Source organism: Lolium rigidum, chromosome 7, assembly GCF_022539505.1.
Source record: "Lolium rigidum isolate FL_2022 chromosome 7, APGP_CSIRO_Lrig_0.1, whole genome shotgun sequence".
In the NCBI taxonomy this organism is placed as follows: Eukaryota; Viridiplantae; Streptophyta; class Magnoliopsida; order Poales; family Poaceae; genus Lolium; species Lolium rigidum.
In genome coordinates, this window is record NC_061514.1 from 143939872 (window position 1) to 143957809 (window position 17938).

At 42.4% G+C, this 17938-nt stretch overlaps 1 protein-coding gene across 1 annotated transcript; it reads right to left on the reverse strand.

The window, feature by feature from the left end:
• Positions 1 to 449: 449 nt before the first annotated feature.
• Positions 450 to 3734, reverse strand: LOC124675365 (ferredoxin-1-like). Its single transcript, XM_047211437.1, has 2 exons — positions 3641 to 3734; positions 450 to 1078 (listed from the first exon to the last, which is right to left on the reverse strand). The coding sequence occupies exon 2, from the start codon at positions 1060 to 1062 to the stop codon at positions 595 to 597; it is 468 nt and encodes a 155-aa protein (XP_047067393.1). The 5' UTR covers positions 1063 to 1078; positions 3641 to 3734; the 3' UTR covers positions 450 to 594.
• Between the last annotated feature and the right edge of the window lie 14204 nt (positions 3735 to 17938).

Below are 17938 nucleotides of genomic sequence, written 5' to 3' on the forward strand. Positions count from 1 at the left end.
TTAGCACCACCAAATCACAAAAAGTCTTGATTTTTTGGAATTTACGCTACATAAACCAACCAACACATAATTCAGGGTTCAGAAAAGCGCAAAACGCCCATTTCCTCAGCATCTCGTCACGCTGTCCAGGTCGATGTTTTCGTGGTGGCATACTTTACCCACAGGTGACGCGCCTTTGTGGCTTTGTGTGCCAAAGCATCAAAATAATGGCTCCATGCCGCCATATGCAGGCCCCGGCTGGCCTTTCAGCGATGTGATCTCCTCGGTGCCATATATACGCAGTGCGCGCGGCGCAACAATCCGGGAAGATTCACCCGTTTTTGCCCGTGGACGTCGCAGCAACGGCGGCGAACCTGAAACCGATTGATGCGGCAGGCAGCACGGCAACACCCGCGGCAGTCTACCTCAAGATGGCTAGACAGATTCCGAAATATCCACACCAGAACACAAGAGACAAGAGCGTGCGCACTTGGTCAGGTTAAAAGTAGACAGCGATAAAACTGGGAACAAAATCGAGCTAAGATTCAGCGACAGCTACATTTGCAGATCATATCAGAGCGTCAAGATTGGATGAAAATATCATTGGCTAGCTAGCTAGTACAGGTCGGACTCCTTGTGCGTCTGGATGACGCAGTCGGAGGTCGGGTAGGCGACGCAGGTGAGCGCGTAGCCGGAGCCGACCTGCTCCTCGTCGAGGAACGACTGGTCCGACTGGTCCACGCCGCCCTCCAGCACCTTGCCGGCGCAGGTGGAGCATGCGCCGGCGCGGCACGAGTAGGGCAGGTCCAGGCCGGCCTCCTCGGCCGCGTCCAGGATGTAGTTGTCCTCTGACACGTTGATCACGCTCTCCTTCCCGTCCGGACCGATCAGCTTCACCTTGTACACGGCCATGGCGCGGAAGTCCCTCGACGAAGCCCCGGAGCCTGGGAATGTAGGCGTGATCCTCGCCAGGCTCAGTCGCAGATGCAGTGGCTGTCTCGTGCTCTGGTTCAGGGTAGGCAGCTGCAGACGTGTGTTGGTCTTGAAGTTGCAGAGAATTGGTGCTGTGAAAGTAGTTGCCATCTTGGATGTTTGTGATCTGAAAAATGGTATTAATCAGCAACAAGAGAGACAACATACTAGACAAAAGGAAAAAGAAAGTAAAAATTGTGTTTAATAGATAAAAGAAAAATTAAGTAGAAGTATGTTTGGCTCCCAATTTTCCTTTTTTTCTAGCTAGCCCCAAGACGGAAAAAAAAATGCGAAGTTGGCCTCTTTGGTTTGCAGGATTAAAATACCAGTAATAGGAAAACGAAGTATTCCACTATAAGCCCACTTGAATACTACAAATTTCAATTTGACCCAAAGCTTGTTGGGCTGCACAATGGGAAAAAAGATGATTCTTTCCAAGAGGTTTGAGTAGACGAATAGTTTTGTTTTACATCTTGTGTAAACTAATATTCTAAAAAAAATCTATGGAAATAGATTCTACAAATCAAATTTAAACAGAAAAAATCCTGAGGATTCTAGTTCTCCAACATTTCTGTGAAAATCGTTTGAATCAAATAGGACCTTAAGGCAGGGTTGATCCTTAGATTCTATTACTACTGGAAAAGTAAACTTCAGTTAGACCTATCCACATTTATGCTTTAAGACCGTAAGCAAAAAGGTACTTTATCATACATACAATACGTAGTGGAAGTTCTGAGAACTATGTTGATAGAGCTATATAGGATGTGACCAATCAACCAAATCAGTATTTCTGACTAAAGAATAGAGCTGAAAGCAATTGCTAATAAAGTAAAGTGTCACAAATACGTCGTAAAAATCTTAGCAAGTTGCAGTTACAAAAGAGCAACCATGCCTTCTGATCTCAGAAGTTTGGATATCCATTTCTAATGCTCCCCGTAGACCCCCTTTCCATTAAAAAGCAGGAGAACGTTCCAATAGGCCATAAAAAGTAGGCATTAGAAGCTGATTGATCACCGTGAGTCATATTTATAATATCTGACAGTGAACTACAAAATTCTTGGCCTATACCTGCTAAAAGTACGAACAATGCTATCACAGTCAACTGCCTGACGAATATATAAGATATCCAATTCCAACCAATAGTTTTTCACAACTAGTAGCTCGGATTTGGATGTGGATGAGATCACAAGCGCACGACACATATCAGGTAGATCGTAGTGAATCAGCTCTTCCATTTATGTGGGGAACTCTATGTGGAGCTTTGTCATCCGCACTGGAATTGCCAGGATATAGTATCCTGCAAGCTCTTTAGAGTTCCTTTTGACCACAAAGCTCTTTCAGAGTAAGCCTAAACCCTTACGACATAAGTAATGCCGATAAGAGTAAGCATGTCATCCATGGCAGCATGTGCTGCATATTAAGCACAACTAGCAGAAGGTACGTGCTATGCACATGCTTGCCTGTGTTCACGATGCTAATAATGTTATGATATTAGATAACATTCTATAGATCACAATTAACAATAACTTGTTAAACTTATTTCATTTCTGCGGAGACTCATTTTACGTAAGCAGTGAAGCATGCTCAGTTCTATGTTTGTTGATGTTTTTTTGTGTGTTTCGGGCAGAAGATTGGCAAAGTTTGTGCCGAGCATGTTAGATTTGGGGAACCGGTTGTCGATTATTTGCTTCTTAATCGAACTCATGTCGCTACTTCTGTGTCGGGTCGGATTTTTAAAGCTGTGTCACTGTTGGCTGTCAGGTATTCTACATCTCTCCTGTTGAGCTCTTACTATCATAGTAGCCATAGAAGACTCCGTATAGCAAGATTTTTCATCAGTGAACCATGAGGCGGCTGTGTTTGGCCGTGAGAACTCTAGAAAAACCACCGTTGGTGTCGTTCTGGCGCGCGTTGGTACAAAGTGAATCCAAGGAACTTCAGCGATTAGATCAATTAGCTTGGAAAACTTATGACTGGTTGAGATTTTCCATGTGAAACAAATCAACGGCTCATAGTTGGTTGCACGTCGCCGAATTCAAAAACTGGTGTATTATATACAGGTACGGTATAGATACAGACAGTTCAAGTAACTGCAGATAAGGTTGCGGCTCTTTGTGTTTTTTCCCTTAAGCTAGGTCACACACACTACAGCTGATGTCAAACCAAAGGTAATGTTACTGCTGCTGATGAGAGAAAGATTGCATTCCCATCCCACTACTGGACACTTGGACTAGTACAATTGACTGATACATATGCAGGGAATTCAGGACTACTGATGCACCGCATGCTTATCCCCACTTGAGATAGCTGAAGAGCAGGATGCATTGCTACAAGTGAACAGATTTGGGCACTCTATGGAAACCTGAATCTGGGGCTAACCAGGGCAACAAATTCACCAGAAGGGGGCAGAGCATGGGTGGCAAAGCCAGGAAGGATGAGCATGGGGATTCACCTCATTGCACATTTGCACTACAGTGGTCTCAACACTAGCTAGTGCGACCGCTAATTAACGGCCAGAGTTGGACAAAATTCCGTCGGGTTCATCCGACCCAAGGCCAGTAAGCTGCCTTGGCCCAAATCCAGGAGAAAGAAGAGTCGACATTGCTGTGTAGCTAACCCGAGGGTGCAATGCAAGAATCCGGAAGAGGGCATGAGGTTATGAGAGGAACGAAGCAGAGGAGTGACTGACCCAGTAGAATGGAGCTGCAATCCGGATTCCGGAGTAGGCCGAGGCGCCGAGGACGAAGAGGAGGAGCGTGGAGATGGAACGGTCACGGGGGGCTGGGATACGGATTAGGGAGAGGAACGCAGCGTGCAGTACAGCTTTCGGTTTTAGCTGTAACGCCACGAGGCGTCAGGCACCGCCGTGGACCTCTGTCGGATCTCCCGTCGACGGCTCCGATCAGCGTGCTCACGCTGGAGTACGGATCCGACGGTCGTGCTCGGCGTGTTCTGGATGCTTCGGTTGCTCCGCCCGTGACGGCGCGAGGGGGCGGCAGCTACAGACGCGGGGAGACGGACGGCACAGGAACGCTATCCTGTGGGCTGTGGGCTGTGGGCTGCAGGTGGAAGACAACGCAGCAACACGTTGGGCTCTACAAAATAAAATCAGCAAGATGGACCCATTCAGCAAATGGCTCTCGGTTCTATTTGTTCTGTTCTGTTCCCCTCAATTTTTTTTGGAAAACGCTGTACATCACCCAGGGGATCGCGTGTCTCGTCCCCCGGCTCCTCCTCTCAACACGTGTCGTCGTGGACCCCACCCACCGCCCAAGCCTCTCTTCTTCCTCCCCAGATTTTCCCACCTCCACTGCGCCTACAGAGCCTCATCCATGGGCTGACCCCAAGCACCGCCCCTACCTCCCCCTCCCAGAACTCTCCCGCCTGCTCGCCTCCCGGAGCTCGCCGGCCTGCGCACTACCCAGAGCTCGCCTCCCGGAGCTCGCCGCCCTGCGCACTACCCAGAGCTCGCCCACCTCGACCCTGCGCCTCTCCAAGATGGTGTGGTCGCCGGGCTAGACCGGCGAGAAGGACCAGGTTGATGCTGCCTTCTCCACCTCCGCGGTCGTGTGACCCATCTCCGGGATCACCAGGTCCCGCGCGCAGCTCGAAGAGGTCGTCGCCCCATGAAGTCTGATGTAGAAGTGGACGGTGGGCTGCAGAATTTGGCGTTGCTGCGAGCGACGGCCGAGCGATCTTGCTACCATGGGCGGCCAGACTTGCTACATGGGGCAACAGGCGTTGCTACAAGAGGCGGTCTGCGATGCTACCATTGCGCGGCGGTGACATTGCTACCCAGTAGCCGCCGGTGTTGCTACCATGGCACGGTGGTTTCGCTACCATGGCACGGCGGCGCTGCTACAAATGGTTGCTGACATTGCTACAAAGGTAGACCGTCCTTGCTACAGGATCGACCACCCGTGCTACCATGGCGCGGCTGCTTTTGCTGCAAGGGGTGGCCGGCGGTGCTACCTTGGCGTGGCGGCGGTGCTACAAGAGGATGGAGGCGGTGCTACAGGAGGGGTGCGGTGGTGCTACAGGGGGCTGACGACATTGCTGCTTCGGTGGACGGCGAAGCTACTTCAAGGGCGAGGTGTTTCTCGGACGACCGCTAGTCCGCCATGGCCGGCGCTGGGATGTGTGGCGCGGGGAGAAGATGCTGCATTAGTTATCTGGCGCCGCCCTTGACGGGTTCTCCGGCGGGGTCTCCGGCAACGCCAGCGGCAACTTCTCCGGCAACGGTCATAGCTCACGGGAGGAGCGGGGTGGGGGAAGCAGGAACTGGGAGGCAGCGGCATGTGCTGGGCAGCCAGATCGTGGGTGTGCTTTTTTGCTTTTTTTTTTCCGGTGTTGTGCTGCCGTTGAGGCGTTGACTGTGTGCGAACGGTTTTGATCGGTCCATCGGACGGCTGGCGACCCGGGGGATCGGGGGCTTTAATCCCCCGGGGGACGCTCAGCACGTCCCATTTTTTTTTGTTATGTTCTGTTTCGCTTTCTTTTCTTTTTAACGAAAGGCAGCAGCAGTGCTATTTTCATTCATTAGGAATACGTGCGTTCAATGGGTGAATGTATGTACTAATTTATGATCAGCATATCACTGTGTTTCGCAAAAAAAAAAATACGGAGTTGAAAAAAAAGGATAGGAAGAAAACCAACCTTTCCACAAGAGCAGAGAACAACAACCCACCACAACCTATACAAAACTATAGAAGGGGAAGAGGCGATACAAGGTTGAGATCAAGATCTTGACCAATCGGCAAAGACACATGGTGGACTTCAGCTTTCACCTTCATCTTACCAGCGTGGCAAATGGCAGTGGCCATGGCCACTCGTTGTATGGTCACCACCTATCGCCGCCAATCCAAGAGAGGTAGGGGCATCAATAGGAACGAGGTAATCCAAGGGTGGATCAAGGGCTTGCTAACCTAGCTTCCAACAAAATTAATCGACGCATCTGTGTCTTGGACAAAACTTCAGAAGCAATCAGCGGACCTTGATGGAGAGCGGCACCAGGGGGCATATGATCCACTATATTTTAAGCAATGGAGCTGTCCACTATATTTTGATCAACGAAAATGCAATTAAGATTCAAGTAATTTGTTAAACCATAAAAAGTATAGGAACATCCTAAAGCGGTGGATATACGTCAAACTTCTAGTTAATTGATCTTGTATTACTTAATGATACTTAAAATATGTGTTGTATATCGTTTCAGTTTTACATAGAGATAACCGGCTAAACATCCGTTCTCGAGACTGTGTGCTCTATTTTGCTTGGTACATGTGACCAAATTATACTTGTATCTGAGATTTTATGATTCTTGTTTACCCTTAAAAGGTGCATTATACATCATTATAATTTCTTGCAAAAAAATCTATAAGAATATATATTTTGTACATGTCTAGAACTTCATGTATTTTCAAATAAAGTGGACGAATGAGCGGAACAAGATCTAGAAAATACAAAACAATAAATTGCCTAAATTTCAACGACAAAACAAATATTTGTTTCATTCACTTCACTAACCATCATTTTTCTTATTAATTATGAAAGATAGATTATCTCAAAATTCAAATGGTTCAAAAGGTAAGCAGCTGATAACTCATAATTTATGTCTACTTTTTGCCTTATATTTCATATTCATCACTGACCCTAATTTTATTTTGAGAAAATGACTCGTCCCATTTAGTCTATATTAAAAGCACATATGATCAAACAAAGGAAAGGTAATCTTGTTAGAAAATCCCACGATGAAGCATTCTTTTCTTAATATGGTAAACCATGCAACCAATAGATCTTCAAACATAGTTTACAAGTATTCATAAGCACTTTCATGCACGAGAGTGATGGATACCAGTCAAGTGAAATATCACCACATCATATAGTTTTTGAAAAAAAAACATGACTCTAGAAAACCATATTTTAAGCAACATATTGATATATAAAATTAATGAAGTTGGATAATGAGAGGAAGATAACCTGGATAAGAAAAGTAAATTAACTAGTATAAATGTGACAACGAACAAATTCTTTTGTTGAATTCATTTTCATTAACCATTGTTTTTACTATTGAAATTCAAAAGCTTGTCTAAAAAATGAATGGTTTAAAAGATACATACAACTAATAAAAAACCATATAGTTATGTTTACTTGTCGTTGTGATAATATCTGGTGTCCTCGGATAAGTTCATAACTTACCTTTTCGTATGAATTAACTCATCACATTTACCCTATATGAGAAAAAGACACTATCAACAAGGGAAATGGAACTTGGCCTAGCAAATTCCACAGTAAATAAAAAAACATACATTAACCTTGAAGACCCTTAAACAAATATATGTTATCATACCTAAATTTTGTTCTATTGCCAACCTAAATTCTACTAGCGGAGTATCATGCTTTTCCACGCTAGCCATCCTTGGCACGGATAGCTCATTGGCAGTGGCAGTCTACGAGGGAAAATATTTTAATCTTTGCAAATTTAAACTATAAATTTAGCAACTAAAGTTGCACATTATTTATATTGTTGTAGTTATTATAAAGGACAATGAAATCCCTCCTCGATTTCTGTAGAACAAAAAGATACATACATGAGTATGTCAACTTTTTAGTAACAATGGCAATCATGTAGCAGAGGCAAAAAATGAAGCCATTATGGGGCCCTAAGAATAATGAAACAAGTATAATAATATGTATATAAAATTGGACTACATAAAACCTAGATGAACTTATATCTTTTATTTAGTAGTTTATTTCCGAAAGAATGAATCATGCTAAAAAAATCATATTGTAGACCAATCCTTGGCATAGTTTCCATTTCCTTCTTCTCTACATCAAGTGGGGGTCTTTGCACGATCATATAACCAGAATAAAAACACCAAATTTTTCCTATACCTTGGAATAATTGCATTGGATGCTTTCTTGTAGATTTGCAACATTACCATATTAACACGGCGATACGTTGGAGACACTGATACACGTAAAATGTACCCATGAACTTTTATTTTTATCGTGTCTAAATTCCTACTATTTATCAGCTTCATTATATTTGTTGGGACTAACCTACTAATAGCTGCAAAAATGCACACATTTTTTTGTTTTGGACTTTGTTGTGTATCAATTGCACAAGTATTGTCGAGGTGGTTCCTCGGAAATGCCCACCATAAGGGGCTTAGGGTTGACGGAAGGCGACGATGGAAGTTCCGTGAGCGAGAGAAGGCATGACGTACCCAGGTTCACGTCCCCACAGTGGAGGATCGCTACGTCCTGCTAGCAATCCACTATATGAATATATGTGTACAGGGGGCCACCATAGGCGGAGTTGTTGTATCTAATCTAGTTATAATTTGCGGGTTGCGATGTCTAGGCGTATCGCCTCTATGTTTTTCTGTTTCTGTATGTCCTTAGGGGTGCCCCTGCCTGGCTTTATATATCAGCCCGACTAGGGTTTACATGAGTTCTAGTATGATTCGTATTGGAGTCTGCTTTCCTTGTAGTCCAAGTTGATAACGCGTGTAGGTCCAGCTTGCCGAAGGGTAATGCCCACCTCAGTAGCCCCCGAGTGTCTGGCCGAAGTGAAGCTTCTGGCAGGGACTAAAGTTATCATCGTCTGAATGTCTTGATCATCTGTTGAGTCTTGTGCTTGATGTAGAGTCGAAGTTATTCTTTATCGGGTGCGCGGTCAGCGCTCCGGATGGGAGTAGTCCCCGAGTCTGTGGACGGGTGCTTGCAACCGTGCGTAGACTCAAGTTGTACTACTCGAAGAACTTGATGTTGATGTCGACGTCTTCGAGTTCATTCTTCTTTATTGACGAGGTTTCAGTCTTTTTATCGGGTGCGCGGCCAGCACTCCCGATGGGAGTAGCCCCCAAGCCTGTAGATGAATATGAAATAGTCATGTTTAGGGTGTAAAAAGTGCTGAGTTGAATACCGTAGACTTCTTCGAGTTCCGAGAACATTTGGATGCTTTTGATGATGTCGATGATTTTGATGATATCATAGATAGTTGAGTTGATGATTTTGACGATGTCACAGAGAAATCGATGATTTTGATGATGTTCCGGAGGAGTCGATGATTTGGATGATGTCCTAGAGGAGTCGATGATTTGGATGATGTCCTGGAGGAATCGATGATTTTGATGATGTCCCGGAGGAGTCGATAATTTTTATCAGGTGCGCGTCCAGCCCTCCCGATGGGAGTAGCCCCCGAGTCTAGAACGGATGCTTGCAACAGTGTGTAGACTCAAGTCGAGCAACCCGATGTTATAGTTTTCTTCAGATGCCGGTGGCAAATATTTGTTGTCTAAGAAGTAAATCTTGATGCTCTTATTTTCGGCATCGGTATTGTGATGTTTTTGTATGAAAGTTATCGGGAGCAATTTCTTTGAGTGATCGGCTCATGTTGCAGGTTCAATGAACCCGTAGTAATCGCAACTTTTTTACAACCGACGATGTATGTTTTGGTGACAGCCCCCGAGCGAATCGAGGGAACTATGCTTGCCGTCGACTTCGTCGCTCTTTAGAACCTCCTTATTTTGATGTACCGGCATGGGTCTTTCATGTTTTTGCATTGTTTTCCACCAATTGTAGCACTCGCATGTTCCACGAGGCTTTTGATGAGAATTGTAATAGATCTTGCAACCCCCGAGTATTGCCGGGTAAGCTGTGGTATATGCCGATAACCATAGCTCCCGATGGGAGAAGTAGTAACCGACGAATTTATAATAAACCTTGTAACCCCCGAGTATTGCCGGGTAAGTCATAATACGTTGATAACCAGAGCTCCCTGTGGGAGCGGTAGTAACCGATAAAGATTTTTACCAATTGCAGCACTCGCATGTGCCTTGATGAAACCATTGATAGTATAAAGAGTCTTCATGTTGGCTTGAATTCCAGCGAACCAGCGCTTCCGATGGGAGTAGACATAATAGTTGAAGATCGTCCAGGAGCCCCCGAGTAATTCCAGTGCTGTTGAAAGTGTATCGGGTCCATATTTACATAACCATAGAAGATAAATCGATTGAAAACCATAGATGATAAGGCCACCAACCCGGGAGTGCATCGGGTCATTTATATAAGATGATATCCATTGATAACCATAGATGATGAAGTCACCGACCCGAGAGTGCATTGGGTCAATTATTTATATATTCGTAGAAGATAAATCCATTGAAAACCATAGATGATGAAGCCACCGACCCGGGAGTGCATCGGGTCATTTATGTAAGATGATATCCATTGATAACCATAGGTGATGAAGCCATTGACCCGGGAGTGCATCGGGAGAAGATATATCCAGAGCCGAAGAAGATAGATCCATTGATAACCATAGGTGATGAAGCCATTGACCCGGGAGTGCATCGGGAGAAGATATATCCAGAGCCGAAGAAGATAGATCCATTGATAACCATAGGTGCTGAAGCTATTGACCCGAGAGTGCATCGGGGGAAGATATATCCAGAGCCGAAGAAGATAGATCAACCGAGTAATCGAGAGTACTGGCGGTAACGATGTAATGGCGCCTCCCCGAGCATCGGGTGTGGCGAAAGGAGGAGGAACACTCAGCTCAGCTGCGACGAGGCCAATGTGAAGGCAGATCGCATGGTAGACGCAGTCGAAGTAATTGTGCAGTCATAAATAGTCGATGTAGCGGGCGCAGTTGAAGTAATAGCCCGATCAGAAATAGTTTGCGGACGCAGTTGAAGTAATAGCCCGACCAGAAATAGTTGATGTAGCCGTGCGGCTCCTGGCCGGCGTGGCCGATGAAGAAGACGTGGTTGATATGGCGGATCTGCGAGCACCCGAGTATATCGAGTCCGCGATGGCAGGCGCGATCGTCCGAGCAAACTACTCGAAACTTTTTTCTGATCTGCAGTTATATTGTAGTGCGTAAATAATAATACGAGCCAAAAAATATTTGGCCAAATAAATTTTGAGCGTAGTAATTAATTGGAAATATAGCACCTAATATTTTTGTATCGGATGTTCGTCGCTGATGAACTCGGATGGCTTGATCCATGTAGGGTAGTAGCAGTCGATGAAGAAGGCGTAGCCAATGGTGGATCCGTGATGGGCGAGCCCTCGAGCGTAGCGAGTGCACGACGGCGGACGCGTGATGGTGAACAGGGTCAACAAAGCAAAGTAGTCGAAACTTATTTCCGATCTGCAGTTATATTACGGCGCAAAAAAACTAAGTGCAAATAATATGACTCAAAACAAATATTTAGCGAAATAATTTTTTGCGTAATTAAAAATATGACACATGATTGTTTTTCTGCCGGATGGGATCGCAGCAGTGAATTGTAGCGCTGTCGTGTTCGTGCGTGATCATGAAGATGATCCATGATGCAGCGAATATCTGATGGCGTCTGCCCCTGTACATCCACTTGCTCACGCAGAGTAGTAGTTGCGGGAGTGGTGTTTTGGCACCCGGGAGCATATGCTCTCGGTTTTAAAATTTTATTTTAAATACACTTTTAAAGTGTTGAAAAGTTTGGACATAAAATTTAATAGGTACATCTCGAAGTTCTACACGTTCACAAAGTGGTTCCACGAAAAACGGACATTTTTAGTGTCGTGTGTAAAAAAAACAAATTTTGGTGCAAAAAAAAGCAGTGCACGAGACTTTTTTTTGTCTTTTTCACACAAGTCATAAAAAATGTTGGTTTTTTGCAAAACTTGATGTGCGTACGTATAATGTCGATACGAAAGCGCGGAATTTTTTGTTCAAATTATTTTGACACTTCAAAATGTTTTTCCGGTGGCAGGACCATATGCTCCCATGTGCCAAATTAAGTTTCTGTTGTCAAATCTCATCAGAAAGTAGTAGTGGTGAAACTAGCTCGTTCATGGTTCAAATTAATAATAATCTGATGATGCGTAGGTCTGGATGAGCCGGCCCGGGAACGTGCGTAGCTACCGCGGCCTCTTGCTTGGGAATCAGAGCCACTGTTCGGGTCATCGATTTGGATACGGGCGCGGTGTGCCACCGGAATTACCAAACTTTGGATCGTGTAGACTGTAGGCGGTCTTTGATTTCCGCCGAACTGATTCGTGCCTGATGATCTTGGGAGAACTGCGACGAAGCTGAAGCCACAGGTGCAGATGAGTCGGTTGACGACAAGCTTGACGGATCCCGCCCGGATAACGAAATTCAGTCGCCGCGCTTCCCACAGACGGCGTCAATTGTCGAGGCGGTTCCTCGGGAATGCCCATCATAACGGGTTTAGGGTTGATGGAAGGCGACATGGAAGTTCCGGGAACGAGAGAAGGCACAACGTACCCAGGTTCACGTCCCCCCGGTGGAGGATCGCTACGTCATGCTAGCAATCCACTATATGAATATATGTGTACAGGGGGCCACCATAGGCGGAGTTGTTGTATTTAATCTAGTTCTAATTTACGGGTTGCGATGTCTAGGCGTATCACCTCTATGTTTTTCTGTTTCTGTATGTCCTTAGGGGTATCCCTGCCTGGCTTTATATATCAGCCCGACTAGGGTTTACATGAGTTCTAATAGGATTCGTATTGGAGTCTTCTTTCCTTGTAGTCCAAGTTGATAACGCGTGCAGGTCCAGCTTGTCGACTCCTTGTGCTGGTCCATCTTGATAATCTGTATCGGGTATAGCAATGTCGGGTACCCGAAGGGTAATGCCCACATCAAGTATAGAAAAAATGTTCCTCATTATGGTGAAATTTAGAGTTTCCTTAAATATGTCCCTGAAGGACTATTTTTAAAGATGTCAAATCCATGAGCAGAAGATGATGTCAAATGAAAAGGGTGTAATGAACAAAATTCTGGGGAATTTATAGAGTATTAATTTGATATAAAGACCACATAAATAGGATTTTGTATGCTCCTTCAGTGGTGTTTTTTTACTAAAGAGTCCAAAAGCGGTTTCATGATTTTAAAAGTTGGTGACATGATTGACTCAAACTCTTGCCATATATGATGGATTTTTTTTGGACTTGTGAGAACAGAGAGGAAGGCCTAGAATATTCTACAGGTTCCCAAGAGCCTTTGGATCAAAAGGGTTGGATCCCATGGCCAAGATTGACTCTCAGACACTATATTAATGGGAAACCCTATTTTTGGAGGCCACCTCCAAAAGCCAAGAATTTTCTAACCTTGGCTTGGGGGGCTCCTCTCCGTAAAATAGAAGATCCAAGGAAGAAGGTGGCAAGAGGCCACCGGCCCCAAAGTCAGTCGTCGATGCCTCCCTGCTGCGGGCTGCCACCGTCATGGCCGCCTTCCTTGCCGTGGCCATCTTTCCCCCTTTAAGAGGCACCTACCCATCATCATCTACAATTCTTCTTCATAATACGCACTGCAATCTCTTGGCGAACATGATGGTTGATGCAACATATTATTTCCCCACTAAGTATAGTGTCTCTATGTCTAGTTTTGAGTAGTAACCTTTTTATGTCAATGGTGAAATAATTTGTTTGTGGTTGAATACATGTTTGTTGTGTTATATGATGGTCTTAATAATGCATGAGTGCACACATATTTTAGGGAATGCATAATATCATCACTATTGCTTGTAACTTGGATGAGGGCATGTGGGAGTGATAGAAACCTTCGCGTGATTTTTAGCTTGATTAATATGGTGTATAATTATGGGCACCTTGTAACTTACATCGGTGGTTGCACTTTGTTTGTTAATGAATCTCTTTATTTCTCGTGAACATGACCTTGATATCACTCATTAGGGGTGTAATTGCCCATGTACATGGCTGCACCTATTTATGGATCCTCTCTTGAAGAAACACAGAAATATTTATATCAAAAGATAATGTGATGGTTAGGCATAGACTTAATTAATTCCTTGATTCCTCATGAGCATGGCCTAGGGGTTTTATTCCTCAATTTATTTATCCTTAATGCCTTGTTTACCTATGAAGGGTAGATAGGAGGGTTTTAGGATGCACATAACATTAAAGAACCCATTCATCTAGTTGTTATAAAATATTTTTTATTCACTTAAAAACAACCAAAAAATGAAATAAATATTTCCTAAGAACATTTACTTAGATTGGTTACCACTTACTCACAACTCTGGCAACTTTTAATTTTAATCTTTCTACTTTAATTATTTTGTAGGGTTCTAGGTATTGAATAGTGTTAAGTAAAAGATCAACCTTTCCAATTTTGTTAAATTGCATTGCATGAATGGTCATATAAGAGGTTTATATAAACTTAGAGAATATTGGATTAAGTTAATCTCCTCATGGTTTCCGCACTCATTAGTTATCGAATTGTGCTACAACTACTCCTTGCACTTTGGGATTTATCAGGTATCCATGAACTTTGTAGTTTTATTATGGTATAATATATTTAATCAGTTTTGTAATTAGAGTTTTGGACACCTCTCCTTCATCGTCATCTCCTCCTCATATGTCTCCACCATGAAGTGTGAGTAGTTCAACCTTGGATTATGGGTTTGTGGTAGTAACTTGATCGAATCTCTCCATGTACTATCATTGGTCTATTATGTATGAGCTGTCCAACATGATTAGATCACTATAGATGTAATTCCCATGGTGGATCTTTGGTTATGAAATGATGAAGTTCGTATTATAGATACATGTTATGCTCTTGTTTTATTTGCATATGTCATAGGATTTAACGATAGCTTGTTGACGGAGATGATAGAAACCATGACCCAACTCTTTTGATGCATGTGGATGGACATTAGTCTTAATTCATCCCTTCTTTGTTCTTTATGGCGTGATTACCTATGTCATATGGTGTATGAAAACACCAAGTGTAGGTATATAAAGAAAGAGTGCATGGCCTGCACCACATATGGAACTTTCCCCTCTAGTGGATATATGTGTTATTCTATGTAATTATTGTGTGCTTAATTCTTGGAGCAAAATAAAGAGTATGATGTCTATTAGATGTAGTGGTATTGGGGGGCATATCTAAGTGATAGAAGTAGCGACAACATCCTTTGGTATACACACATCTAGGGATAAAGATATACAAGTACTTGTCGCTCGTGACAGGAGGTGGATACTAAGGGTACATTAGTGCTGAACCTTATGTTCTAGGACATGTTGCACATATGCAAGTTTTGCATGACACTTATGTATGATTCATTGATCATTACTATTCCGCTATTATTATTGGAGAGAGATCAAGTGAACTCATGAATCTAGGTCCACTTTTCTACATAAGAGTAAAACCACAAACATATAAGAGGACATGCCAAAGGTTTTACTCTTGTATTATTTATTAGTTAAATTTAATGATTTTGCATTAGTTTTATCATATATCCAAACACTAAAAATTAGAAAACGTAAAATACCAAAAAAAAGTACTTAAGCTAACTATGGCGGGGCTTCCAAGAACCTCCACGGAAGGAGTTTATGACTTAAAAAACGTTTGTAAATTTTTTCTTGAGAGGAAGGTAAACACTTCTATGCTCCTCAAGCTTTGCAAAGATTTCAATGGTAGTGATATTGTTGCTAAATGTACATCCTTGCCCGCCCAAGAGAGCAATAATAATTTTCAAGAGGAGTATGATGAAAACATAAGCCGAGAAGAGAAAGTACACGAGGAAGTGAACAAAAAAAACTATGGTCCCACCTATGTTTGGGGCGCGGGAACCTCCACCTTCAATGTCCAACATGATGGTAATTCTCAAACTCAAAAATCCTTTGTCATATATGAGATCATCAAGTTTTAAAGTTAATATCGTAGTGATGCATATGTGTCATGGGGTTTATGAATGTATTATTTATTGAGATTTTTATCATAACTCTTCTAACAAAGCTCTTTTATCCACATAGATCAATAAACTATTGTTCTTTGCTCATCTTTAAATTAGGAGGCCATAAAACTTTCTTTGATTGGATTCATCGTGCATATGACTCATGGAGAGAGGGAGACATGAAAATAGGATTAATAGGGTGGTTGTTAACTGGATCATGTCAGTCTGAAATGAATGCACCTAATTCACATGAGAGGTTTTCCGTGTACAATGTATGTAGAGGGCATCGACTGAGGCAACCAGTAGGGCCTCTAATACTCATCTAAAGTTAGTGTTATACAATAAAAAAAACAAAACATATTCTTTTTGAGTGATATAAAGAAGGGTGTATTGAAGCATAGATTGATATTGTAGCAATCCTTCTCTATTTTACTTGAAGTCCTAGATAGCTAGAATCCTTAAAAATGAAGATTATTATGTTTTCACTAAAAAAAGGTTTATGAAGTTTGACTGATCATGAGTTGTTGATTTATAATTATCTAATATTGGCTATATAAATCATATCTTAATTAGGTTAGTTATTCATAATTTCATATTCAGGAGAGAATTTTATGAACCGTGTGCAAGTGCACCTTTTGTCTTGGACTTCCAATTATGCGTTGAAATATGTGCTAGCCCACAAACTTTTTCAAAGAAAATTCTCCTTATTGTTTTACCCCCAAAAACCACAATGTGTATAAACTTGGAACTTTGTAGCTCAACAACTCATTAGTACTGCAATGAGTAGAAATGATTTTGGAAGCTCTATAACTTTAAGTATTTATGCCGCACAAAAAAAATATACATTGTAGGATGCATGTGTGGTTGGCATGTACTAGAGTGTTAGGTAAATATATTTGTTGTTTCAGAGAAAGAAAAACGATAATTTTCTATACATGGATCTCGATGGAAAGATGAACTGCAAAATAGAAGGATGATATTGCATGGGGCCGGGGTTCTAGTACAACTTTTCCCATTTTCTAATGATTGTATAATACTCAAAGGACAGTAACGAAGTTGCTAATTCATTGACTCAACTTGCTAGGAGGAATATGCATTCCACACTTTGATGGGTTGAAACGCCTTCTTGCTCCCATGAGCTTATTCGAGACGATTTTAACCATATCCCGTTGATCAATAAAGCGCTCTTTTAGCCTCAAAAGAAGCAAAACATGCCAATTAAAGTTATAACAAACAAAGTATATTTGCATAAATGTTTTGTACCTAGATATTAGGTATACTGTCCCCAACATAAGAAAAAAAGTATGCACTAAAACACATACATTTTATTGTTGTTATGTTTATGTGCCGAAGTATGCTTATTTATTCATGAGTACAAGCTTGATTGTGTCTACAAAAAAAAACTAGGTGCATTGTCTTTCTGGACTGTAAAGGCCTATTTAATTTAGAGGATTAAATTATTAGAAAAAATCAACATGGGTTGTTTGATTTAATCACATATTAACATTTCCCAAGAGATCCATTGCATTACATTTTGTAGGAAATTTTGCATCCACCCACTTCTCTTGGAAACAATATTTAACTTTTCCGGTAATACAATCAAACATACCATATAGGGTTCAAATGAGCACAACACAGAATCTTGTATTTTTTTATCTATCCCCGTGTTTCGAGAATCCTGCGAATCACCTTCAGGTCTTCAAACCAAACGCAAACTGTTATTTTCAATGTCCTATACTTACTATAGTAAGGTCCAAACCAAACAAATGCTGATATACTTCATTTTGCTTTTATAAAAGGGCTGGTAAGTCAAAGAACAAAAAATTCAGCAGGGCTGTGATTTTTCTTAACTCAAAAGCAAATGATAGATATTTAGGTACTAGTACACTGTAGATTCGTACACTGTGGTTGCATATCTGTCTATGTTCAGAGTCATGTAATTAAGAGGTTGGCAAGTAACCACTGTGCGGATTTCCCCACTTTATAAGACAAGTACACGCAGTATGCAGGCCAACAAGAGTCGTGCAATGTGATTCAGTGGCACTCCTTAGTCCACGATCATAGCAAACTGGCCACGCATGCAGATATATATGAAACTTCTAGCTAGCAAAAGATTCCCTTGCAGTTTGAACCAAGCTAGCAAGTGTGTTAGTTGTAAGTAAAGTCATAGTGCGATCGACGTATATACATCGAGTGTTTCTATATCAAAAACAATATGCATTGAGTGTACGTCTGAATTTGTTCTAAAGCAAAGTGGTACGTCTGAGTAA